Genomic DNA, 25,254 nt, shown 5'->3' with positions numbered 1-25,254 from the left:
ACCCCAGAGCGATGGGTCTGGACAAGGATCGGATCCTTTCTTTTCTCACGGGCTCAATCCCCGATGCCTGGTGCCTCTCTGCAGCCCCAAGCACAGTCAGCAGTGTGGGGTTGAGTGGGACCATAGGGTGGGTATGACTGGGAGAGGGGAGAGGCAGGAGGGTCTCGGTCAAGATGTGAGACTTCCTCCTCGTTGTGGTAGGAGACTTTCCCCAGGGACCCAGTGGGCTTTGCGAAAAGCAGTGACCCGCCTCCTCAGGAAAGTAGCGGAACAGCGTTTCTGTGCTGGTGATACGCGGATTGACTCCACAACTCGTTAGAGTTGTAAGGTAGGTATGCTTTATTCAGCGCTGAGGCGCATGGGGGTTTCTCCTCCAAAAGCATGCGCGCCCCTCTTTGTCACTCAGTTCGTTTATATTGCATATAAACATGAGATTGCTTCACACCTAATCCATATGCAAAACCTATTCCCGTCTAGTATTATGATCAGTTTTCTGGCATTTGTCCCATTGGTGCGCCTGCGCAGTGCCTCCTGGTGGTGGTCGTTAGGGGGTCGTGAGGATGAAGGCCTGTAGTTCCTCTTCATCACCGCGAGTAACCTCTTGCTTTTGCGCAGACTCAATAGCGTTTCGGCTCCTGTCCAAACCTCAGGTTCGGTACAAGCCGGTTTTGTGTATCTTAAAGCAGAAACTTGTCAAGTTTGTAAATTTTGTTACTCTGGCTATCTTTTGTCCCTTTTCTTTCTAAAGATACTATTTGAACAAGAATGTCTTAAATATTAAGCTATGAATCTTATCTACTACAATTCTGCCTAGCAGCTGTAACTTCTACAATTCTGCTTCATCATTCTAACAAATTTGACTTCTATGGTTCTGCTTTACCAAGCACAGCGACCGTTTAAGCAAGCAGGCACAATGTTAACCCTTTATTTCCCGGTATCAGTGGTGAGGAGGAATCCCTCATGTAAGGATGACCAAGCATGCCCCTTGCTCAGCACTGCCCTTTCTTCCTTTGACTTCCTGCAACTCCTCGGCCAAGAGGGGCTTCTCCGGACAGCTCTCATGGTGTGGAGCGCTGCAGGACGGGTGATAAGCAACTTCTAGTTTATTTGTGACGCAGTTCACACATATATAGGAGTGGTATTCAGCCACTCCTTCTTGGCATAACAGTATTGGTTAGCCCCCACAGCTTCCTCCACATTCTCCTCCCAGGTCCGGTCTCCGGCCACCTGTGGGGGCCACCCCCTGCCTTGCTTGCACAGTCCTCCAGAACTCTATGGTCCTGCTCTTAAGAGTCATTCTGCAACAATTCCCCCTTTTTCTTTGTGCAAGCAAGGCATTATGGGTTATTCTGTTCACCTGTTTTATCACACAACTATAAACAAGCCTAATAGCTACGATGATTAACCTAACAAGGATACATAAGTGCAATACTTTTAAACAGTGTTTGACTCAACCTGTAATGCCCCGTGAAGACAACCATCTAGTTATTCTTAGGATATTGCTCATTTCCTATTGCTGGGTAAGCTGAGCCAGGGTTCTCAGCTGTGCGTACATCGAATTAGCATAATCAGAGACTCATACAACACATTCCATCAAACTCTTCACATCCATGTCCCTGTTCCAACAACAAAAGGTTCTGCAGTGTTGCATGTCTTACAGAGTCAACATTAAAACAAATCAGGAATTGCCTTCGATGTAGAATTGTCTGCTTAGCAACTCAGCAACCCAGTCTGCTTAGTTGAGCTGAAGCACTTACAGTGATTTGGCATATTATGATTGGATCCATGTTTTGAAGACCCTCAGTGACTAACATATAATTGGTTAAACACAGGTGTGAGAACTCAACCCTGAAAGCTTGCCAACAGTCCACAGTTCTCATTAGCTTGGTGAATTCCAGCCTCTTATCTTGCTTGCTTAAGCTTCCTCGGGCCTCCCACGGCCCCGCGGTATCTTTCAGGACCATTCAAAGTTTATGTACCAATTACCCATTCTCCTGTGAGAACACTGTCTCCACATCTTCCCCCTTTTGTTTTCTCCAGTAACGAGTCGCTACTACAGCAAGGCACACATAAATTTACATTAGCAGAGTAACTATTACAGGGTGCAGCAGCATGTCGAAGATGCTGATGGCAGTGAAGGACTAGCCAAAGAAATTTCTTACCAGTGGAATTCTCCCCCCCTTTAATTTGTTCCATCACCTCCTTTATAACACTACCATTGTATTAAAATTTTTCTAGCTTTTGCCTTAGCATTTTCTAGCAGCTACTGCAAATTTCCATACTCTAACATCTCTTTTACAAGTGACAAATCTATACAATACAAGGTGCAGTTTCTTATTAGCAACTAGCTAGTAAATACAGGTGGTTTTATACACAAAATCACAACCTCTAATAATAACTACTTTACAAGCACACATATTCAGGATGTTACTTTTCAGTTGCCCCCAAGTGATGTTTTGCAGTCATTCGTTTTTCTCTTCCTCTATCTCAGTCTGCTTGGGGTATTCACGGTCAGCTCCTGTAGCTGAGGCATCAGGTTTATCCATTCGTCTGTCCAGCTCATGGCAAGGCTTGACAAACTTTGCAGGCAGTCACCATGGACCTGTAGGCAGGAGGACACAAATATACCCCCTCCCCCAGGTTATCAGTTCTTCAGTTCTTGAGAAGTAGACAGGTTAGACAGGTTAAGTGCAGCATCATTACTCTCTCTCTCTCCCCCTCTTTTCTTTTCTTTTTTTTTTTTTTTTTTTTTTTTTTAGTCCCTGCAAAAGCCATCAGTACTCCCACTACAGTCCCACGTACAGAACGTGGCACAAGGACCCTGTGGAGACTAACAGCAAACCAGCTCCGAGAAGGAGAAGCATCATTGCAGTGAGAGGTGGCAGGCTCAACCTTAGCGGGGGTCCCCGCAGAGGCTCCGCCTCCCCCACATCGTATGAGGCTTGGGCTTTTATACTGACCAAAATGCACACTCGTTCCGACACAGGTGGCCAGCCTGTGCTGGAACAAGTGGCTAGCAGTATCTACAGAGGTCTCCAAGGGTTGATAGAAACCTGGACATACTTATATTTACCAACTTCTAGTACATGAGTATCACAGAGAAACTGTATGGGCTCTCCCTGTCAATTGCAAGAAAAAATCATAACATATACAGCTTGAGTATAAGAGGATTTTAACGCATACGTGGTCACCGTTTGTCAGGCCTCCTTAACTATTTTGAGATCAAGAGCTTCCCACTCTTTAGCCCCCTGCTGTGTAGTAAACACAGGATATGCCAAGATGCCCATTGCAGAAAATTCCCCAGTAATGTTCACCTCTTTGGTTACCCATTGTTACAACAGAGCGTCTCCAGGGCCAGTAAGTCTGAGCAGACCGACCCGGGAGATGAAGAGTCAGGGTCTGGAAGCAGAGGATATAAATCTGGCTCGGATTCAGGGGATTCGGGGGCTGATCCTGCGCCGAACTCGGGGTCTCCGTTGCTCGCAGCTGTGTCTTTCTTATCAGATGTCTCTCGTTCGGTATGTGGCCATCTGCAGACCTGGCTCCTCCGTGACTGAGTTAAAAATCTTTTCACTCTGGGGCATAGTGGGCTGGAGAGGCTCGCGGTTCCTTTAAATCTCCCGCTCGCGCATGATCCCTATTTTCTACTGCGTGCTTCAAAATGGCGCCGCAATCGGTCCGGCGCCGAGGCACCGCCCTCTTTCTTTCGGATTCCTCGACTTTTATCATGCGTGTACCTTCTAATATACTTTCTCTGTCCTTTTCAAAGTCCCTGCTTTCGGAACTGGGGTGGTGGGGGAGCAGGGGGTTACACCTCCTCCGCGGCACCTTCTGATGGAGGGGGAGAAAAGGGGGGGGGGAAACCCTGTGCTCCCGCGAGTTGGGGTGGGGGGGAACGAGTTGTAATCTTCCCCCGGTTTCAGCCGACCGGGGACGTCTGTTCCTAGTTTCTCCGTTGCTACCGCAGCAGTTTTCTTTTCTGCCTTGTATCTTTTTATACAGTTCATTACTTCCCTCCGTGGTTTACCGAGTTTCTTTGCCTTTTTATAATCATTAAGCACTGAGTCAAATAGTTCATCACCAAACTTTTGCCACTCACTCTCCTCAAATATTGTATTAGGATCTGCAAAAAAAATCTCTTAGCCTTCCCTACAGCCACTAGACCTGCTAGCTGCTTTAGAGTCTCAGGCTCAATTCCCCGCTTTTCTAAAAAGCATTCTGGGGATCCCCGTTGGTGGTCGGGGCCCTGTATCCCGGGTCCCCGCAGCCGGGGCCCTGTATCCCGGGTCCCCGTCGACCGGGGCCATGTATCCGGGTCCCCGTTAAACCGGGGCCCTGTATCCCGGGTCCCCGTTAAACCGGGGCCCTGTATCCCGGGTCCCTGCTAGTCGGGGCCCTGTATCCGGGTCCCCGTCGGCCGGGGCCCTGTATCCGGGTCCCCGCAGTCGGGGCCCTGTATCCCGGGTCCCCGTTCGCTCCCTGCTAGTCGGGGCCCATATATAGGGTGGTATCCGGGTCCCCGCAGTCGGGGCCCTGTATCCCGGGTCCCCGCTAGTCGGGGCCCTGTATCTGGGTCCCCATCGGCCGGGGCCCTATATCTGGGTCCCCGGTAACCGGGGCCCTGTAATCCGGGTCCCCGCTAGTCAGGGCCCTGTAATCCGGGTCCCCAGCGAACAGGGCCCTGTAGTCCGCATCCCTGTTCGGGCGCCATTTGTAAGCGGCGAGGAGAAGCAGACAGGCCAACCCAATACGGGTGATAAGCAACTTCTAGTTTATTTGTGACGCAGTTCACACATATATAGGAGTGGTATTCAGCCACTCCTTCTTGGCATAACAGTATTGGTTAGCCCCCACAGCTTCCTCCACATTCTCCTCCCAGGTCCGGTCTCCGCCCACCTGTGGGGGCCACCCCCTGCCTTGCTTGCACAGTCCTCCAGAACTCTATGGTCCTGCTCTTAGAGTCATTCTGCAACAGGACAGAGGAGTTTCAGTCCTGCTGAAGGGCAGCCCTCTCGCAAGGCTTTGCTGTGGCAGCTCGGCTGCAGCCCTGCTCTCGGTGGTCCCTGCACCCTCTGGTCTCTGGCAGTGTGCCCTGCCATGGCTGCACAGCTCTGCTGGGGAGGGTGGAGAGGAGAGGAGGGAAGAGGAGAAGGAAGCTCAGTGCCGGGTGCCCAGGGCAACAGAGCTGCCAGGGCAGCACCCGGGGTCCTGTAGAGCCAGGGCCCTGGACCTGGAGGCCAGCTGTGTCAGAGGTGCATGGAGCAGTGCCCCGGGGACAATGAAAGCCTAGGCAGGAAGCGTGCCTGGGCAGAGGGAAGCTATGGGGGGCCAGCTTTTCGGTTGGGTAGCTTGGCTCTGCCAAAGCTCTGCTCAGGTTCCTGAGCCTTTTCTTCGACCCTTGCTGGTCAGAACGGCAGCGGGGAGCTGACGGGACATGGGGACACTTGTGAAAGTCCTCTTCAGACACGGGGGGGGACAAAATGCCTGCCACTGGGGGCCTGAGAGCGGGCTGTGCAGGAGGAGGGAGGGAAGGAAGCCTGAAACTGCTGGCTCTTGGGCACCCACACCCTGCCCAGGCTCTGTGCGCCGATGGCAGCGATGCTTCCCGAGCCCAGGCAGGTTGAACCGCACCACCTGACATAGGGGCAGTCTATTAATCCTCTGTTAATCCATTTGTTCCCGAAAAGCCCTGATCCTGTGGGGCTCTGACTTGGCCTGCATAGAAGACACTCAAACGGCACGGCTTCCTTGAGGACAGTGTCCTGCAGACAAACAGCATCACACCACTGCTACAAGTCCTTGGGACAGGCAGAAGTGATTAAATCAACTCCAGGTGGGGAAAGTCCCAGAGAAAGGAAAAACCTTCCTGGGGGAGTACTGCAACTGCACAAGTCACAGCTTCCTCTCCCCTGTGAGAGGAGCAGCTTCATTTCTTATCTCCAACATAATCCGGAGTTTTAGGACTCTGTGTTTCTGGGCTTAGACTGTTCCAATTTGCACATGCCAGCCCCAGTGCAAGAAGAGCAAGAGCAGAGTTTGGTCCTCGGGGGGGATCCATGTGTCAAGCTCCCCTAGGGTGAATCCAGGTATCCAGAAGCCCCTGGGGGACCCTGTTGTCCAGGTCTGTGGGATGTTTGGTGGTCACTGACGTCGGGGGGGCTCCAGCATCGATGGGCACCCCTGGAAGGCAGAAGGAGGAATGGAGAAAGGAAGGGGGAGAATATTCCCATCCGGGGTGGCGAGAGTATCAGGGAGCATCTGGGGGGGGGGGCAAGGGGAAAGTGGGGGGTCCTGGGAGTGAAGGGTGAAGGTATGGGTATGGGGGCAGGCAACTGGGTCAGCTGACTGTAACTGGGGCTCCCAAAGGACCATTGGAGGTTATAGGGAAAATGGGGGAAAGTGGCAAGGTCTCAGGGGCAATTAGGAAATCGGGGGGAAGCAAGGCAGCCTGGTGCTGGGGCAAAGGAGTGGTCCTGGCATGGGCCAGAAGACAATGGGAGTCCTGGGGGAAACAGGGGGACCTGTGAGTTCAGGAGTCCTGGCAGGCTATGGTCCCCCTTGGACACCCAGGTGTTGTGTGTCGTGTCCGTCCCCTCCGATTGGTAGGGAATTCCAAGGGACTGAGGGTCCCACAGGGTTTGGGAGTCCCACGGTGGTCCGTGAACAGCCTCAAAAGCAGGGGTATTTGGAGGGTAAGGTTTACCGAGTCAGGAGGAGTCGCACCAGCAGCAGCACAAGCACCGTGGAACCAAGTGCTAGCCCCAGTCCCAGGAACGCCATGTGGCTCCCAGAGGTCCTGCCGTGGGGCCAGTGCAGCACAGCTCTGAACTGAGCCTGGAGTCCCTCCTCTGCCTCCACGCTTCCCCCTGATACTGCAGGGACCCACGTACCTTGGGTCATGGGGCACTACCCCCCAGGGCCCACGTGTCCCCGCAGCCACAGACCTCACTGCCCCCCACAGACCCAGGCATCAGGGGTGTCCGCTCCACCCCACGTGTCCCACTGCCCCCAGAGGAGCCAGGCATCAGGGAACACCCACTCCACCATGGATCCACCCTGCTCATGCTCCCCACGCACTCCCCCCCCATGGGATTGGGCTCTCCGGGGCCCCACTCCACCCCACACCGCTCACTGTCCCCAGGGCACTCAGGTGTCTGGGCGCACCGTTGAGGTAGAAGTACTTGCGGGCCAAGGGCTCAGAAGGGACTCCCAGGTGACAGGCGATGGTTCCTGGAGCGGGGTCCTGGATGGTCAGCATGTAAAGTCCCTCCACAGCCACCTCCAGCTCCTCAAACAGTGCCAGATCCTGTGTGTGCAGCTGAGGCATGGGGGAACATGTCAGCACAGCCTGGTCCACCAGGTACATGAAATGGCATAAACGTGCATGAAAAGGCACTCAGAAGCTCTTCCCTGTGAGGGTGCTGAGGCGCTGGCACAGGGTGCCCAGAGAAGCTGTGGCTGCCCCATCCCTGGCAGTGTTCAAGGCCACGCTGGACACGAGGGCTTGGAGCAAGATGCTCCAGTGGAAGGTGTCCGTGCCCATGGCAGTGGCAGGGGCTGGGACTGGAGGAGCTTTAAGGTCCCTTCCAACCCAAACCAACCTGGGATTTTATGATCCTATAAAAAGTCACTTCCTTCACATACGTGGGCACGCGAGTTTATGTGAATATGCAAACGTGAGTGACCTCCCTCTCGCTTGCATGCACCCTTCACGTGGGTGAGCATTTGCTTGCGTCCTGTGCATGCTTACACACATGCTACTTATAGCAGCACACCTATCTACTGTTAAGCAATACCTGTAGCCTACTCCTCACACCAAGAGAACAACCGTGTGCATGCCCAGTCCCCTCAGGAATGTCTGTGTACATGCATGGGCAACTCACATCCTTGGCAAACATCCAGGTAACGGGCAGGTTGGGGGGGATGGCAAAGGGTACATCGCAGAGCAGTGTGACGGCTTCATCTGTGTGGACCTGCATGTCCTGCACTGGAAGCATTGACAGGCATGTGAGGCACATCTGCTCGTGCACATAGAGAATGTGCTCGTCTGCAACTGCACATGCTTGAGTGCTCGCAGCAGGGCTAGGCAGGCAAGCACCTTGGCATGCTCCTGGGCACTCATGGGCCCAAGCAGGCACATCCACACCCAGATGCGTGCGGGGGCTCTGCCTGGGTGCCTGGGTCCTTTGCCCCATACCTGGGCAGTCCACGGGGAGCTTGCAGTCCATGATGCGGCAGGTAGCACACTGGAAGACGCGGGAATCAGGCTGATATCCTGGGATGGAGACACTCGGTGGTCGCAGAGGGATGGGAGATGGACTTGGGAACAGGGGGTGGCAAGAGAGAGGGACGCGCACTCACCACAGGGCGGGATGCAGGCTCGAGCTAGTGGGGGGGAAGCAGCATTAGACTGGGGATCACTGGGGATCCACATCCCTGTGAGGAGCTGTCAGGGCTCAGCCGTTGTCCAGCCCTGATGGGGTCCCTCGGGCTTCTCCACCAGTGTGGGGACCCAGGAATGTAGATGTCCAGGATGGGTGTCCTTGTGACAGCCCCTTTCCCGGGCTCCCCAGGGTGGGATTCCCAGGTGTGTGTCCCCACTGGCCCCATACCTTCCTCCAGCTGGCTCAGCTTCACCCAGATTGTGTTGACGGCTTCCTGCAGAGACACCTCAAAAGACTCTGGGATGTCCCAGATAACAGATAATTGTCCCAGGTGAGACAATTCCCCACCACCACTTTGGATGCCCATAAACCTTCTCCAGACGTCGGCAGATCTCCTGTACAGCTCACCTCAACCCTGTACATCCATCCTGGAGTACTCCCCTCAGAAGCCCACAGAAGCTGTACACCTTGAAGCCCATACACTCTCAGGATTCCCCAGATATCCCCTTACAGCCCACAGACCTGCATATAGACCATATTTCACCACACCCCCCATTCAAGGCCTCCACGTTCCATCCCCCATGCCCCAGCCCTACCCCCTCACACGTCCCATGTCCCAAGCTCACTCTTGTCCTTCTCCCTCTCCAGAAAATTCAGGGCCTCCAATACGATCTCCTGAAGTGCCTCGTGCTGCTCCGACCCTGGGAGCAGTACAGGGGTATTGGGACCAGTACAGGGACACTGGCACCAGTACATGATTGGGGTTGCAGGTTCAGGGATGGGAGGGTCCAGTAAGGGCTGGGCGTTTCTGGGACTTCTGGAGTCCTGATGAGGGTTTCGGGATAGTGGAAAGGGTCAGATATCCCTCAGGGTCCTTGAGGTCCCAGGTAGGGCCCGGAGTCCTCACTGTGTTCCTGATTCTCAGGGTCTCAGGCAGGGTTGGGGTTCCCGGAGGTCCCTGGGGTCCAGGTCAGGACTGGGGAGACATTGGCATGGCTGGGAGTTCCGAGGGTGCTCGTGTGGGGAGGGTCCCTAGGGTTCCTGTTTAGGAAAGAGGTCCCCAGCTGCCCTGGGTCCTGGCCAGTGTCAGTGTGAATGCCTTGGTTGAGGTAGGGCTCTGGGCTCCTGTCCGGGGCTGGGGGTCCCTGGCAGGACGGAGGTGGCAGTCGGGGGGTGGGGGTGTCCTTGGGGTCTTGTCACTCACCCACAGAGACAGAGGCGAGCGGCACAGCAGCCCGCGCAAGAGCCTCAAGGCAGCGGCGGTGTCGGGGGTCGTTCCGAGGGGCCCCAGTAATGTCACGGCAGAGGCGTGCCAGCTGAATGGGGTGCGAGAAGCAGAGCAGACAGGGGTGCACCCCAGGGAGCCAGAACACCAGGGACACCCACTGCCACAAGCCAGGTCCCCTTGGCTGGGTGCCTGGCTTTCTAGGGAGCCAGCGGGCCATCACCAGCATCAGGGGCACCCACCACCACCCCATGGCCCCAAAGCACAGCACCCAGATGCCTGGGTCCCCACGGAACAGCAGGGTTGCTAGGCGGAACCTGGGTGCCTAGGTCCCCACGGAACAGCAGGGTTGCTAGGCGGAACCTGGGTGCCTAGGTCCCCACGGAACAGCAGGGGTGCTAGGCGGAACCTGGGTGCCTAGGTCACCACAGAACAGCAGGGTTGCTAGGCGGAACCTGGGTGCCTAGGTCACCACAGAACAGCAGGGTTGCTAGGCGGAACCTGGGTGCCTAGGTCACCACAGAACAGCAGGGTTGCTAGGCGGAACCTGGGTGCCTAGGTCACCACAGAACAGCAGGGGTGCTAGGCGGAACCTGGGTGCCTAGGTCCCCACGGAACAGCAGGGTTGCTAGGCAGGTCCCAGACACCTAGGTGACCTTTTAAGAGTAGTGGGGATACAGGGGGACCCTTGAGTGTGTGGGCTGGAGAAGGAGCTCCAATCCCTTCATTTGGTTCCCCCAAATCTTCATTAGTTGGTGTCCCTCTGTTAGGGGAGTCATGACCTGGTGGTCAAACTAAAGGGCAAGAAGGAAATGTACTGGCAGTGGAAGCAGGGACAGGAGTACAGGAACGCATTCTGGTTGAGTAGGAACGAGGACAGGAAGGCCAAGGCACAGTGAAGCTGAACTTGGCAATGGATGGAAAGAATAATAAGGGCTTTTACAGGTAATGTCAGCCTGAAAAGAAGGCCAAAGACAAAATGCCCTCTGCGAAACAGGACTGGCAAAGTGGTTACAGTGGAGGAGGCTGCAGAAAAGCAGACCTAGTCATGTTAAACTGTTCTTTTCTGACTGGTAATGATTGAGCTGGGTCCCCAGAACACTGCCAAGCAATGACACACTACAGACTTTCTGTGCTTGGATTGGCATTTCTCAGTTTAGACTGCAGCACTTGAAGCCACATTGTCAGGGGAATTTACAAAAAGCTTAACTCAAAAAGCACTGAGCCCTTTTAGTAGCCCTCAAGGATGTCAAACATCGTTTCTCTGGTTCCCAGATGCACACTCTGACATGTCTAAAACCGGTGGGTTGGCCAAAGCAGTCAACTGAGGTCCTTATGGGCTTTCAGAGCACAGTGTCAGTGCTTAGCTCCAAGTACGCAGGAGCTAGCGCACCAAATACAGGCTCCATCTGCTCCCACACACAAGGTGCCAGGACACAAAGCTGTTGCTGGACCTCACCTTCCCTTGGCAAGTGCTGGAACAGCCCCAGCAACACTGGGAATCTGTGCTTGCTCAGCTAATTTATGGTCCTTTGAGCTTGTTCACTCTTCCCAGAGCCCAGCTCCCACATGCAAAATATCCAGTGGCTGCTCCCACATAGAAGGTGCCGGGACTGAAAGCTGTTGCTGGGCTGTCCTGGGTTTGGCTGAAGAGAGTTAACTTTCTTCTTAGTAGAGGGTACACTTCTGTTTTCTGGATTTGTGATGAGAATTATGTTGATAAACACACTGATGTTGCAGATGGTTTTAAAGAGCGCTTGTTGTAAATCAAGGCTGTTGCAGTTTCCAAAGCTCTTCCAATGATGAGGTGCACAAAAAGATGGCAGGGAATATAGCCAGGACAGCTGACCTGAAGTAGCCAAAGAGCTATCCCATACCTTAGAACGTCATGGGCTTAAAGCATGGAAGAAAGCGCAGAGCCCCGGTGTCAGTGGGGCTGTGAGAGGACTTCCAAGGGAAGGAGAGAGCCAGCGTCCCATTTCTGTCCCGGCACCATCCGTGTGGGAGCAGCCGCTGGCCGTTTTCAATTTTGGAGTTGGGATCTGGTGGGATTGAAAGAGCCTATAGGTGTCTAAGGAGGCGCAGAGCTGCAGTGCTGGCGGGATCCCCAGACGGTCAAGGAGTGACCTTCACTTGCTGTACTTGGAAAGGAGTATGTTGGGACCCGCGTGAGAGCAGGTCAGGCTCGGCTTGAGTCAGTCGGAGACAGTTCCAGCCAGTTCCAAAGCAGCTGTGAGCAGCCATGGCCTGCCAAAGGTCTGCCAGTCAAGAGGAGTCCGCCACTCCCACTGCAGACACCTTAGGTAAGAGAGGCAGGAAGAAGCAGGGAAGGGCGGAAGGGAGTGCATAAGAACTTCCAGTGGCGTTCCATGGAATCACAGAACATTTTGGGTTGGAAGGAACCTTAAAGCTCATCCAGTTCCCACCCGTGCCACAGTTCCACACCTTCCGCTAGAGCAGATTGCTCCAAGCCCCATCCAACCTGGCCTTGAGCACTGCCAGGGATGGGGCATCCTATGTGGGCACATGGCAGGGGTGAGCCCCAGCCTGGAGAAGTGCCCTCCTGGTCAGGAGGCAGTGAGGGGGGGCAGCTCCCTGCAGACCCTGCGCACTGCAGAGCCTCCCCTGGCAGGGTCTGCGTGCAGCCCCTCTGTGAAACAGGCTGGGGTTACAGTGGACAGCCCCACACCGCAGAGGTGACCAGCCCCTTACCTGCATTGTGACGTCCCTCTGTGAAACAGGCTGCCCCACACCGCAGAGCTGACCAGCCCCTTACCTGCATTGTGACATGCATCTGCCACACAAAGCCCGGTGAGGCCACGGGACTCCTGCTGAGGGCTGCGCTTGCAACGCTCTGCCCCAGAGGAGCTGCTCTGCAGTGAGCAGAAGACAAAAAGAGGGAGCAGCACAGCAGTGGGATCGGTGAAAGGCATAAGAGGAGGAAGAGAAGGAAAAGGAGGAGAAGAACAGAGAGGAGGAGGCTTTTTGCAGGAAGAAAGCAAGCTGCTGGCCAGCCTATTGCTGCAGCTGTTGACCTGGAACAAGGGTGCAACTACCATGGCAAAAGAGCTCCTCTTGCCGCCTCACTTGTCTCTAACAACTGAGAAGCTCAGGAGTTCTGGTAAGGCCTCCAGTGCCAATTCCGTGAGTGTGTCGGGTCAAGGCCATCTCTGAAAAGAGGCATGGCAACCCTGAGGGCTGTGGGGTGGCTGCTCAGGACTGGTGACTGCAAGGAGGGACCTGCTTGATCATCCCTAAGGGCTGAGGGGCTGATTTGGCGGCCATGGCCCCTGGTTCTCTTCCTGACATAGCACCTGCCTCCTGGCGCACCCCAGGCAGAAGCCCCTGGCCCCAAAGGGCTGCTCCTTGCCTGCTGGTGGTCATTGCCCGCCCTGAGTTCATGTCTGAGCGGAAGAGCTGAAGGTGCTCGTGGGCCATGCAGCGTGTGTGCATTCAGAGATGCAACACAGGGAATCTGGCCCTGCTGGGGAGACACCAGGGCTCAGCCTGAGCCTCCGAGACTTCCGTGGAGCAGAGCACCGTGCCCGCTCTGGTGGGGCCATCAACTGCCGGTTTCCTGGGGGACTGCGTCAGGCTGAGGTGTCCTTTGGCTCCTGAAGGGCTTTAGTGAGACCACCTGAAAAATGTGTGTTAGAAACACGTGGGTCCTCGGACAGGGGTGGGCTGAAGGGCTCTGCGGCGCTGCCCCCCCAGGATGACATGTCTTCCCCTTGTTTTCCCAGAGTTCGCTAAGATTTGGGACAGTGCATCGTGTTACCTCAGCCAACAGCTGGCTCTGCACCAGGTGGGACTGGCCTCCTCCTCCTCCTGCCCTCACATCCTGATGAAGGTTGATGCAGTCCTTTGCTACGGAGGACGATTGTTCTCCCCCTCCTTTGAAAGCAGGAATGCCCCAGCTCGACGCTGCAAGGCACAGATGTGCACGGACTACCTCCTGTGTCCATTCGGGTCTACAATAAGGTCCAGGAGTAGTGTCAGGGGTTGGGCTTTTTCTGGGGCTTCTGGAGTCTCCACAGTCAGAGGTGCATGACAAAACTTGGAGGACCGAGGCACGTTAGGCTTTATTCCAAGTGTGGGACAACCAAAGGATGGTTTTCAGCTTGTCAGCTGAAAGCTTCCTCTCAGTTTCTTCATGGATGAAGGGGAGTGAGAGGGAAAAGCACAGGCCCTGTTTGTCTTCTCCCAGGGTTTCCAAAGAGCCACTCTTGCTCCTTTGTACCTCAGGCCTGGGCAGGACACTAAGTACCATCACCATTCCCTGAAGAGTCTTCGCCCTGTCCCTCGAAGTCTTCTTCTGATCCACCATCTCCTCTGTTTCAGGACGTCCACATTCCTGGACTTGGGACTTTTGCGGTTGTCAGTCAGCAAGTAGCTAGCAAGAAAGACCTGGTGGTAGTGGCGAGACCTGTGTTTCATCTTGCAAACACTATTATGCAGGACCATGGCCTCCGATACAGTCACACCGACATTCCTGGTAAGCAGACAGGCTGTGAGCAGTGCTCGTCCTTGAGCAGAGTGGGGAGGTGCGCTCTGCTGTCCAGAGCAGAGCGCCAGCCTCCTGCTGCAGTCTGAAAACAGCTCCAGCTCGACAAAACCAGCCTGCTAAGGAAAGGAGCCTGCCTACTGATATGGTTTAAATAGTCACCAGAAGACAGTACAGCATAACAGCACGTGCTCTTTGGCCTGCTTCCTCCAGTGGTTTCCTTCCCGTTCTGTTGGTGCCGTGTCTTCTCCCTACGCGGTGTTTCAACCCTTGCTCCCCCTTTCTGCTTTACTAGGCCTCAAACAGGCAAATGCCAGGGTTCTTCCTCGCGGCCCTAAAGCCGGGGGGGAAAGATGATTCATTCCAAATCCCAGTGACCACAACGCCTGTTGCTATCTGGTTGCTGCAGCCGTTGCAGCAGGACCCTGGGAGCACCAAGAGCTTGGATCTGTGTTTGGGCTGGGTTTCTCTCTAACGACAAAGAGAGCACAGAGTCTGGGCAGGGCTCTGATGGCCTGGCCGCCTCAGCTTGCTGCAGCACCTGGGGCCTTTCTCCCCTCCTTGTCCTGCAGCCGTGGTGCTCCTTCCTACCAAGCACCAAAGACTCTTTGCCTTTCGGTATCAGACAGCCATAGCTGTCCACTGCGCACCTCGCTTCCCACTTCTAACAGCGAGGGACAGCCCAAGCTTCTCCTGAGAGGCGCTGCACCAGCTGGACAACTCAGTAGCAATGTATTGCCTGACGGCCTGGAAGCTGCAGACCTTTGGCTGTAACCTGCTCAGCCGCTCTCCAAGTTTGTGGGTTCCCCTTCTCTTGCTTTTCAGGTCATCGACGTTTTCAGCAACTGCCGTGCGCTCGGATAGCCTCAGACAACGCTGTCTCTGAAAGCGCAGTGCGGTTTTGCATTGAAAGGACCATCCGTCTTTTCCAAGCCTGCCTGGAGAACAGGCAGGACGTTGCCCTCGTTTGGAGGGCCGTGGCCGTGGTGATCATCCAGGGCAAAGACGTGCGCACAAAATTTTACACGGACTTTCTGCAGCGGCTGAACGGGACTGACAAGATGTTGCAAGCTCTTCTGGAGGTAGGACGGTCATTTTCACAGCCCCACTCCTGCTTCTTCTGAAACGTGTTCTGGGGCTGGCGGGCTGCTTCCTCCTGGCCTGCCGTGCCCTCTACAGCCACTTGGGCTCCTCATGGCCCACAGAACAGCAGGCTCTCTGCAGAGCATTTCCCTTGCCGGCGCTGGTCTGGCTCTGCGAGAGGTAACCCCCAGAGGGGCCTCACGTGGTGACAAAAAGCTGGCGTTGGTGGTGGGGAGCACTGCTTGAGCCACTCTCAGGCCAGAGAGCAGAGGAACAGGCAGAGCAAGGCTTGCTGAGGCCAGAGCCCTTTGGCTGCTCTGGCTTTTGGCTTGTGTTGGTATAAGGTGGACTGAGCAGCCAGCCTTTCCCGGTGTCCCCATGTCCCATCGTCTGTCTCCGTCCTCATTGCAGATGCCAGAGATGAGGGACTCGGTCATCTCGTCCCGTGACACTGCCGCCTCCCAGACCTCTCTGGGACATGTTATTGTTCTACCAGGGTAGGTTTGCAGCTGCAGCCCTTGGCTGAGGCAGTGAGCAGCTTCTCAGCTCCTGCTGGGAGGACTGCCTTGCCAGGAGCCGAGAACTGCACTCGTGATGGTATTGAGGACGGAATGTTTCAGAGCGTTGGCAGGGACTTCCCTGCTTGCTCTTGTTCGGTTTGACTTTCTTTGGAGGAATGGGGGACAGTGACAAGGCTTTATGCATCTGTCCTACTATGGACCTAGAGAGGCATTTAGGCACTATTTTCCATCAGGTTTCTCCGGCTCTTTTGCCTTCCTGTGCATGAGACTGCCTTCTGCTTGGGGGCAAGGGATAGAGGGGTGATTTCTGGTCCAGAGAGGAGCTTGCATCTGGTGGAGTTCTGCAGAGCTCTGTCTTGTGCCCCCATTACTGTGCAGTGCCATCGACAGCTGAGGGGAAGGAGGTGACTCCTTACTGCTTATAAAGGCATTAATCTGCGAGGCTCTACAAGCAACTTTGGAGGACAAGATCAGAAGTCAGAAGGGTGTTGGATAATCAGAGCACTAGGGATTAGAGTGCTCTCTATGTGCACTCTGCACTCTGAGGAAGAGAGGAATCAGTTTCCCCAGAAGCAGCAAGGGGGTTATGTGGGAGGATGCCTGTTCTCACAGAAAAGATGGAAAAACACTGGCCCAGGGAGGCGGGCCCTTGCCTGCCCCTCCAGGCACTGCAGTTCCGACTGTGGTCCTCTGGGATGGGCTGCCCGGGGAAACAATGCAGCGACTTTTGTTCAGCCTGGTGCCTTCTTCCTTTGTCCAGGTACAAGCTTGGGAGCGTGGCTAAAATGCCAGGAGTGAAAGCTGACCTGAGAGGGCATGTGAATGCCACCCCAGAAGGCAGGGGAAAAGGTTTTAGTAGTGGAAAAAAAGGTGAGAGACCAGAGGGTTGCTAGCAGGGGGCTGTAGGTTTTCCTTCGTCCGCCTCTGGAGGCGATTAGAGCTGAGGTTACCCCAGGGTGCCTGGAAGAGGGAGAGGCACCGCCTTTGACTCTCTGCACCCATTATGGGAAAGCTCCAGTGACCCATTGTGGAACAAGGGCTGAAGACAGCCCTGCCCCACAGCCACTGGGGCTGCTGAGGGACATCTTCCCAGTGGCTTCCGCTCCCCAGCCTGTGCTGCAAACAGTGTAAAGTTCTTATCCTGCTTCTTTCCATCGTATTCTCAGATGTCTTGGAAGTAATGCCTTTTGTGTGAACCTGCACCAGCAGCAAGCCTGTGTGCATGGGGCCAATCCAGACATCCAAGAGCTGGCAGCTCTTGTGCTAAATGATTCCCCTCTCCAGAATGACTCTTGGAGACCACCAGCATCTCCCAGAGAAACCCCCCCACCCCTGCACATGGATGAGAGAAAGCCATCAAAATAGGGTTTCCCCAGGGAATACTAGTGCACTGTAGGCAGGAGGAGCTGGATGGAAAGACAATGTTGGAAGAGGCCTAAGACCTCCTAGGAAACAGGACTTTCATCCAACGGGATGGAAAGGACCACCTTCATCAGTGTTAGCAGATGCTTGGTAAACCTGCATGTCACCCACGTTGGAACTGGGACAAAACAGGCACGCTGTTCCCAGAACAGCACCAAGATAACTGCCTCCTTTCCTGTTTTCTAGAGGATCTTCCCGAGAAGAGCCTCCTTCATCGAGCAAAGCTGGCTCCAAATCGGTTGTCTGCAATAACTGCAAAGTCAGAGCAGGCTCAGAAAGCTGAGGGGAGTGAGCCCCCTGCCAGGTGAGACACTCGCATCCATGGCTGAGAGGGACCCTGTGCTGGGAGTGAGGTGCTTCTCCTGGACACAGAGGCTAGAGAAACTCAGAGTGGGGTTTATGCCACGTCCCACTAACTAATGTTTGCTTGGTCTATGGCAAGTGCCTTGTAGCTTCTTGGGGCGCTGCTGGCAGCATGATTTCTTTCTTTGCTTCTGATGTGCAGATGTGCCCAGTACCTGGCTGCAAATGCCCATTCCAGGAGCAGAAGGTCTTTCTGTCTTTCCCTTCAGAGTGGAATGACCCTGACTTTTCTTTTTGCTGACAACAGTGCTCTGCAGTGAGTTACTGCAGAGGTTTCCTCTGATTAGCCAGAAGCCTCTTCTATGCTAGTGCCTGCCTTATGGCTGGCAAAAGAGAAGGTCCAAAGAGAGCTCAATGGCAGGATGGCTTTTCTCATGGGGTCTTGTCCTCTGTCTTTTGAGACTGTGTCTTCAGTGCCCAACATGCTCCCACAGCCCGTGAGCACTCTGTAGTTCAGAGCACTGAGCAGACTCCAGCGCACTGACCTGGGGGTATCTCTGGGTATAGGACCCTGTCCCTCTCATTGCTCTGGCAAGAAAAGGCTTAGACCTGGGCATCCTGAGATTTAGTGGGGCTGTTGGGCACATTGGAGCCTGAGAGCTTGGGGTCTTCTCTGTCCCTGAGGACTCGATCCCAAGAAGGCAAGTAGAGCGCATTCTGCTGCAGAAGCACAAGATGCCAGAACCAGCTCCTCCTGCACTCCTGCCAATACACCCTGTTGTATCTTTGCAGGCAGCTGATGCCCACCCAGGGAACCATCTTGAAGGAAGAGGAGGAGAAAGAGAAAGTGTTTCCTGGGGGCGCAATCAGAACAGTGGACTTCATTGCCAGAGCGATTGAGACGAGAGAAAAGGTACGTGACATGGGCTGCTGCAGTGGCTGTGCCGTACTGGACTGTAGAGAAGCATCGCTCCGTGCATATCAACTCTTACAAGATGCCTCACAGTGTGTTAGCAACCGACTAGTTGCTTTGAGGCTTGCATGAAGAGAGGAGGGTTGCCGTGTCATTTGAGAATATCCTTTTCATTTTTTCACTTCCATTAGCCTCACGAAGCATCCCAAAGACCTTCCTTGTGGATGTTTCTGTTGGCAGTGTTGCAAGGCTTGGCTGGGATAGCCAGCTGCCAGGTGGTTTCTAGCCTGGTGGCCACTTAGCGCCTTGGGCATTACAGACAGGGTCTTAGGTGGAGCCTGCAGGAACCTGGGAGAACACCAGTGCGGACAGAAAGGCAGAAGAGAAGGGGCAGAGTGGGTAGGAATGAAACCAGCTCAGCTCTCTAGAGGGCAGACTAATGCTGCCCGCTGTTGCATTTTGGTCACCCTCCAGGATAAACAGTTAAAGGGGAGTCAGAAGCTTCCAAAACACATCCAGAAATACTTGGCTGAGGAGGAAAAGAAGAAAGAAGAGCAGATGGAAGAGAAAACAAGAGAACATCAAACCGTGCCAGCAACTAAAGCGAAGCCTGGGAGAGAAGAGGAGACACTGAAAAGCCAGGTACTTTGAATTCCTGCAGAAAAAGAGCACGTTCCCCTTCAGGAAGACTGAGATTGCGCTGTACCTCTTGCACCCAAGCCAGCACAGTAGCGATGCTGCAGTGAAGCTGAGCGGGTGACTGCTGCCTTTCTTGAGCCAGAGGGGTGACAGTAGTAGTGAGACCCTGGTGACCCTCAGGCATCACCCCAAGGGTGTGCTGAGGTTGTTCTCCTGGTGTTTCCTGTCCCACTAGTGACCTGAAGTGATCTGGGGGTCTGCATGCTGGGAAGTGATACCCTGGGGGTGTGGGGCTGTTGTATGAGAGTTTTTCCTGTGGAGGAATTCAGCACCTCTGAGCGATCATCAATCTTCTCTCTGACTGGCTGGGAGATGGAGGAGTTGAGCACCACCTTCATGGGCATGATGACGAAGGATTGGGAAGATGCCGGGGAAGAGCCACCCACAGTCCCTGAGGAAGACCCTGTTCCCCCTAAGCGGTAGTGTACCAGGCCCAGCCGAGGCCTGGGGCAGTGGGGTGGTTGTATGCCATAGGCGGTTGGTCAAGGAAGCCAACCGCTGGGGCGTGGGGCCACATGGAGGGCCTGGGAATTTCTCCAGCCACGGGAATGAGAGACTTTGTCCTTGCTGTTGCAGAAGCCTTTCCCCACGGACAGAGCGGGCCCTGCGGGAGGTGGTGACGTGCATTCTGAGGCATGTCGCCCGCAAGCGCAGGAGGCAGAGGGATGAGCAGGCAGATGTGCAGGACAAGCTCAAGTGGTAAATCTCTCCAGGCACGGGCAGTGCTTCCTCTCCTGCAGTGCCCGTCCTCCCCGTGCCCGCAGCAGCCGGGGACAGGGGCACTGCTCTGGGCCTCTTGGCAGAGCCGCCTTCTGCAGCTGTGGCAGGCGCCAGCCTGGGAGCCCCGGCTGGAGCGCGGCTCCGTGTGCTCACACCTCCTCCTGCCCTCCCGTCCGCAGCGAGCTGGCGGTGCTGCAGTGGCAGCGTTCGGGGAGAGAGGTAGGCAGCAGCCAGCTGGGGGAAGATGGACCCCGACCTGCACCCCCTGCTTGGCCAGGGAAGAGGACGGCAGGACCGGTACGTGCCATGGGCTTGTGCAGGGTCTCTGGCGTATCCACCTGTACAAGAGCACCGTGCCATGCATCTGGTGTCTAACAAGGGCACTCACCCTGTGCTTAGCTGAAAGCTGAAGCCCTCGTCCTCAGAAGTTTTCAGGTTGTTCTGTCCATTCAGAAGACAGCCTTCACTCTTGCCACCTCCAGAAACACCCAAAGACTTGATCTGGAGGTGTCTTAACGGCGGTGGCCCTGCCAGGCTTGGCCAGGATAGGAAGCAGCTACGTTGCTTTCAGCCCCGTGGTCACTTGGCTCGGGGATCGTTGCAGAAAGACTCTGCACTCAGGCCTGTGTGGACTAGGCCTATTAGACAGCAGTGCTGCTGCTGAGAAGGACCTGGGAGTATTGGTGGATGACAGGCTGACGTGAGCCACAGTGTGCCCTTGCAGCCAGAAGGGCCAATAGCATCCTGGGGTGTACTGGGAGCAGTGTGGCCAGCAGATCGAGGGAGGAGATCCTCCTCCCTTTACTCGACCTTGGTGTGGCCACACTGGGAGCGCTGTGTCCAGTTCTGAGCTCCACAGTACAAGAAAGTCAAGGAGCTACTGGACAGTGTCCATCACAGGGCCCCAGAGATCGCTATAGGTCTGGAGCATCTCTTATGGGAAGAGATTGCGGGAGCTGAGCCTGTTTAGTCTGGGGAAAAGAAGGCTGAGGGTGGACCTCGTTAATTCATATCAATGGCTCAAAGGTGGGTGCCAGGAGGATGGCGCCAGGCTCTTTTCAGTGGTGCCCAGCAACGGGACGAGGAGTGATGGCCATAAACTAAAACACAACAAGTTTCACCTCAACGTGAGGAAGAACTTCTTTCATTTGAGGGTGGCAGAGCCCTGGAACAGGCTCCCCAGGAGGGGCTGGAGTCTCCCTATCTCGAGACATTCAAACCCCACCTGGATCTGTTCCTGTATGACCTGCTCTGGGGGGCCCTGCCTTGGCAGGGGTGTTGGACCGGATGATCTCCAGAGATCCCTTCCTACACTGATGATTCTGTGCTTTTGTGACTGCAAGCAAACCAGGGCTGGTGGAGAGGCTGGAAAGAAGGGGGAGAGCTAAAATTCCCCCAGCCCTCTGCAGGGGAGACTGACAGTGCCCACTGCTGCATTGCCATGGCCCTGCAGGTGCCGGTCTCCGGGAGCGTGGAGGAGGAGGAGGAGGAAAAACGCAAGCTCTGGGACTCGTTGCGCAAGAAGTACCAGCAGAAGACGAGGGCGAAAGTGGCACCCCGGAAGGCTTGGAATGCAAAGCAAGAGCAATGGGAGGTCCAGGTACTGCCGCAGGGAAAAACAATTAGGAAAAGAGCATTCCTGTCCTCCAGGGAGCCAAGGTCCCTAAGGCATAGGAGCGTGGGGGCTGACTGTCCTCTGGGGACTGCACCAGCTCGAGGCACCTTCCCATTGCCCAGCGACAGCGCCGCTGCTCACCTCTCTCTGTTCAGGGTCCTGCATTCGTGGCATTCCCACGTGCTGGCAAGACACCAGGAGAGGATGAGGAGAGCCCAGAGCACAGTCTGAGTCTTTGCCCTTCGCAGTACTCATATGTGCAAAGGTGAGTGTGGACCAGCTTCAGGACAGACCTGGGGCAGCTGGGGGCTGATGGCCCAGCCAGGAGGGGGGGAAGTAAACCCCAGAGCGATGGGTCTGGACAAGGATCGGATCCTTTCTTTTCTCACGGGCTCAATCCCCGATGCCTGGTGCCTCTCTGCAGCCCCAAGCACAGTCAGCAGTGTGGGGTTGAGTGGGACCATAGGGTGGGTATGACTGGGAGAGGGGAGAGGCAGGAGGGTCTCGGTCAAGATGTGAGACTTCCTCCTCGTTGTGGTAGGAGACTTTCCCCAGGGACCCAGTGGGCTTTGCGAAAAGCAGTGACCCGCCTCCTCAGGAAAGTAGCGGAACAGCGTTTCTGTGCTGGTGATACGCGGATTGACTCCACAACTCGTTAGAGTTGTAAGGTAGGTATGCTTTATTCAGCGCTGAGGCGCATGGGGGTTTCTCCTCCAAAAGCATGCGCGCCCCTCTTTGTCACTCAGTTCGTTTATATTGCATATAAACATGAGATTGCTTCACACCTAATCCATATGCAAAACCTATTCCCGTCTAGTATTATGATCAGTTTTCTGGCATTTGTCCCATTGGTGCGCCTGCGCAGTGCCTCCTGGTGGTGGTCGTTAGGGGGTCGTGAGGATGAAGGCCTGTAGTTCCTCTCATCACCGCGAGTAACCTCTTGCTTTTGCGCAGACTCAATAGCGTTTCGGCTCCTGTCCAAACCTCAGGTTCGGTACAAGCCGGTTTTGTGTATCTTAAAGCAGAAACTTGTCAAGTTTGTAAATTTTGTTACTCTGGCTATCTTTTGTCCCTTTTCTTTCTAAAGATACTATTTGAACAAGAATGTCTTAAATATTAAGCTATGAATCTTATCTACTACAATTCTGCCTAGCAGCTGTAACTTCTACAATTCTGCTTCATCATTCTAACAAATTTGACTTCTATGGTTCTGCTTTACCAAGCACAGCGACCGTTTAAGCAAGCAGGCACAATGTTAACCCTTTATTTCCCGGTATCAGTGGTGAGGAGGAATCCCTCATGTAAGGATGACCAAGCATGCCCCTTGCTCAGCACTGCCCTTTCTTCCTTTGACTTCCTGCAACTCCTCGGCCAAGAGGGGCTTCTCCGGACAGCTCTCATGGTGTGGAGCGCTGCAGGCTGGGATCGCATCCCAGGCACCATGGATCTGATCTCTCCAGCCAGAAGCGGATCTCACCACATGTTGTCCTGACTAGAGCTGTCGTGTTGCTCTGCACCTCTCTGTGCACGCAGGCCTCCAGAGCTTTGTATTCAATTCCTCAGCTCTGGGGAGCAGATCCAGTGCACAACGGCGGGATCCAGGAAAGCCTCTGAGGCACAGAGGCTCCCAGCATTGAAGTCCAGCAAAAGCCTCCTCCAGGATCACAAGCAGCAGCAGCGCCGGCCAGCCAGGCTGTTACCGGCCGTGCTTCCGTCTGATCAGCAAAGAGCTCTATGCAAAGCGCTGTGTCTGACACCGGGGGTCTTTCCGTGGTGGCTGTGAAATACGCACCCAGCAGGGGGTGAGCTTTGGTGGGGCAGGGCAAGGCCACTGCAGGACAGAGGAGTTTCAGTCCTACTGAAGGGCAGCCCTCTCGCAAGGCTTTGCTATGGCAGCTCGGCTGCAGCCCTGCTCTCGGTGGTCCCTGCACCCTCTGGTCTCTGGCAGTGTGCCCTGCCATGGCTGCACAGCTCTGCTGGGGAGGGTGGAGAGGAGAGGAGGGAAGAGGAGAAGGAAGCACAGTGCTGGGCGCCCAGGGCAACAGAGCTGCCAGGGCAGCACCCGGGGGCCTGTAGAGCCAGGGCCCTGGACTTGGAGTCCAGCTCTGTCAGAGGTGCGCCAAGCAGTGCCCCGGGGACAATGAAAGCCTAGGCAGGAAGCGTGCCTGGGCAGAGGGAAGCTATGGGGGGCAGCTTTTCGGTTGGGTAGCTTGGCTCTGCCAAAGCTCTGCTCAGGTTCCTGAGCCTTTGCTTCGACACTTGCTGGTCAGAACGGCAGCGGGGAGCTGGGGGGACATGGGGACACGTCTGAAAGTCCTCTCCAAACACGGGGCAGGGGGGGGAACACAATGCCTGCCACTGGGGGCCTGAGAGCGGGCTGTGCAGGAGGATGAGGGAAGGAAGCCCGAAACTGCTGGCTCTTGGGCACCCACACCCTGCCCAGGCTCTGTGCGCTGGTGGCAGCGATGCTTCCCGAGCCCAGGCAGGTTGAACAGCACCACCTGACATAGGGGCAGTTTGTTAATCCTCTGTGCGCCATTTGTTCCCAAAAAGCCCTGATCCTGTGGGGCTCTGACTTGACCTACATAGAAGATACTCTACTGGCATGGCTTCCTTGAGGACAGTGTCCAGACAGAGCTCTCCCCTTCTGCAAACTGCAGACAAACAGCATCACACCACTGCTACAAGCCCTTGGGACAGGCAGAAGTGATTAAATCAACTCCAGGTGGGGAAAGTCACAGAGAGAGAAAAAACCTTCCTGGGGCAGGACTGCAACTGCACAAGACACAGCTTCCTCTCCCCTGTGAGAGGAGCAGCTTCATTTCATTTTCTTTTTTCCTCTCTTAAAGGACACAAAAGTTGTTCCAGCTGCTATGTCTCGAACTGAGGCACCAACAGAGGCACCTTCCAAGGGAAGGCCCTGTGTTGAAGCACCCTCAGGAAGGATGAAGTGTGTGTGAAGGGGGGGAAGTCAGGCTGATGGCACTCTGCTCTGCCTGCAGGGCCCTCACTCCTGCTGGGCAGCAGCCCAGAGTACTTCTCAGGCACCATCTCTGAGCTACTGTGCTTGCCCTGTCCTCACTGCAGCGCCTTGTAGCAGAGCCCAGCTTGCCCTAGGTTGCAGCTGAACGCGTGCTCAAGGCACAGAGGCGGGGCTGTGCCCTTGGCCACTGCTGGGATCTTGCTTTTGGGACTAGCAGCAACTTTGTGTGCCAATTCCCAAAGATCCTTTTTATCACTCCCAGCCTCCTGCTGGGGATGCTATGGGCCTGTAGCCAGTGGGATGGGTGCCCCACGGGGGTGCAGGGGTCTCTGGGAGTGCCAAGACACCTCGCTGCCTCTTCCTCAGTGTCCCCTCGCAGCCGATGTCAGCTGTGCCTCAAAATGTGCTGCAGGCTGGGAGCAGCGGCAGGAGTCCTGCAAGGGAGGAGCAGTGCTTGGTGGGCTCTGAGGAGCAGTCATGTCAGCCACCTATTTTGGGAATCTTATTGGACCCCTTGAGCTCACCTGCAGCCACACACTCTGTGCCCCTTGGGTTGCTCCCAGAAGAGGTGAGTGTTGAAAGTGGGTGAGGGAAAGGACCGTGAAAAGCTGAGGCTGGGTGACCAAGGATGGTGAGGCCACGATGTTCTCCAGGGCTAGTGTATCGGCTCCTGACGTTTCAGGCAGCTCCCAGTGCATAAAGGAAGAGTTTCTCTGGGACTTGCCTGAGTGCCCACTCCTCAGACACCTGCAGCAGCTGATGGAGGTGGATTACAAACTGCTCGTCCCAGTACATGAGCAATTTTGGGTTAGGGTTAGCATTAGGGGTAGGGGATAAGTTTAAGGTTAGTGTTAGAGTTATTGCTAAGGCTAGGGGGTTTAG

General features: G+C 55.1%; 3 protein-coding genes across 3 annotated transcripts; 2 read left to right on the top strand and 1 right to left on the bottom strand.

Annotated features, from left to right (window-relative positions):
- Nucleotides 1-6,605: 6,605 nt before the first annotated feature.
- On the bottom strand, nt 6,606-9,863 carry LOC130597731 (sperm acrosome membrane-associated protein 6-like). Its single transcript, XM_057406505.1, has 8 exons — nt 9,589-9,863; nt 9,011-9,085; nt 8,613-8,681; nt 8,362-8,385; nt 8,198-8,275; nt 7,884-7,987; nt 7,165-7,318; nt 6,606-6,872 (listed from the first exon to the last, which is right to left on the bottom strand). Exons 1-8 carry the CDS (start codon nt 9,860-9,862, stop codon nt 6,700-6,702), a joined length of 951 nt encoding a protein of 316 aa, XP_057262488.1. The 5' UTR covers nt 9,863; the 3' UTR covers nt 6,606-6,699.
- A 2,577-nt stretch (nt 9,864-12,440) lies between these two features.
- Nucleotides 12,441-18,281, top strand: LOC130597730 (coiled-coil domain-containing protein 81-like). The gene is made up of 7 exons (XM_057406504.1): nt 12,441-12,730; nt 13,353-13,414; nt 13,951-14,104; nt 14,939-15,195; nt 15,608-15,693; nt 16,478-16,587; nt 17,326-18,281. The coding sequence occupies exons 1-7, from the start codon at nt 12,667-12,669 to the stop codon at nt 17,445-17,447; spliced, it is 855 nt and encodes a 284-aa protein (XP_057262487.1). The 5' UTR covers nt 12,441-12,666; the 3' UTR covers nt 17,448-18,281.
- Nucleotides 18,282-19,318: 1,037 nt separating this feature from the next.
- On the top strand, nt 19,319-21,681 carry LOC130597729 (uncharacterized). Its single transcript, XM_057406503.1, has 5 exons — nt 19,319-19,473; nt 19,631-19,753; nt 19,954-20,071; nt 21,228-21,374; nt 21,545-21,681. The coding sequence occupies exons 1-5, from the start codon at nt 19,367-19,369 to the stop codon at nt 21,656-21,658; spliced, it is 609 nt and encodes a 202-aa protein (XP_057262486.1). The 5' UTR covers nt 19,319-19,366; the 3' UTR covers nt 21,659-21,681.
- The last annotated feature ends 3,573 nt before the right edge of the window (nt 21,682-25,254 follow it).

The sequence above is a fragment of the Pezoporus wallicus genome, unplaced genomic scaffold (genome assembly GCF_028554395.1).
Source record: "Pezoporus wallicus isolate ANWC-B61680 ecotype Strahan unplaced genomic scaffold, APGP_CSIRO_Pwel_v1 contig_7963, whole genome shotgun sequence".
Lineage (NCBI taxonomy): Eukaryota > Metazoa > Chordata > Aves > Psittaciformes > Psittacidae > Pezoporus > Pezoporus wallicus.
This window is presented reverse-complemented; position numbering and strand designations above follow the sequence as displayed.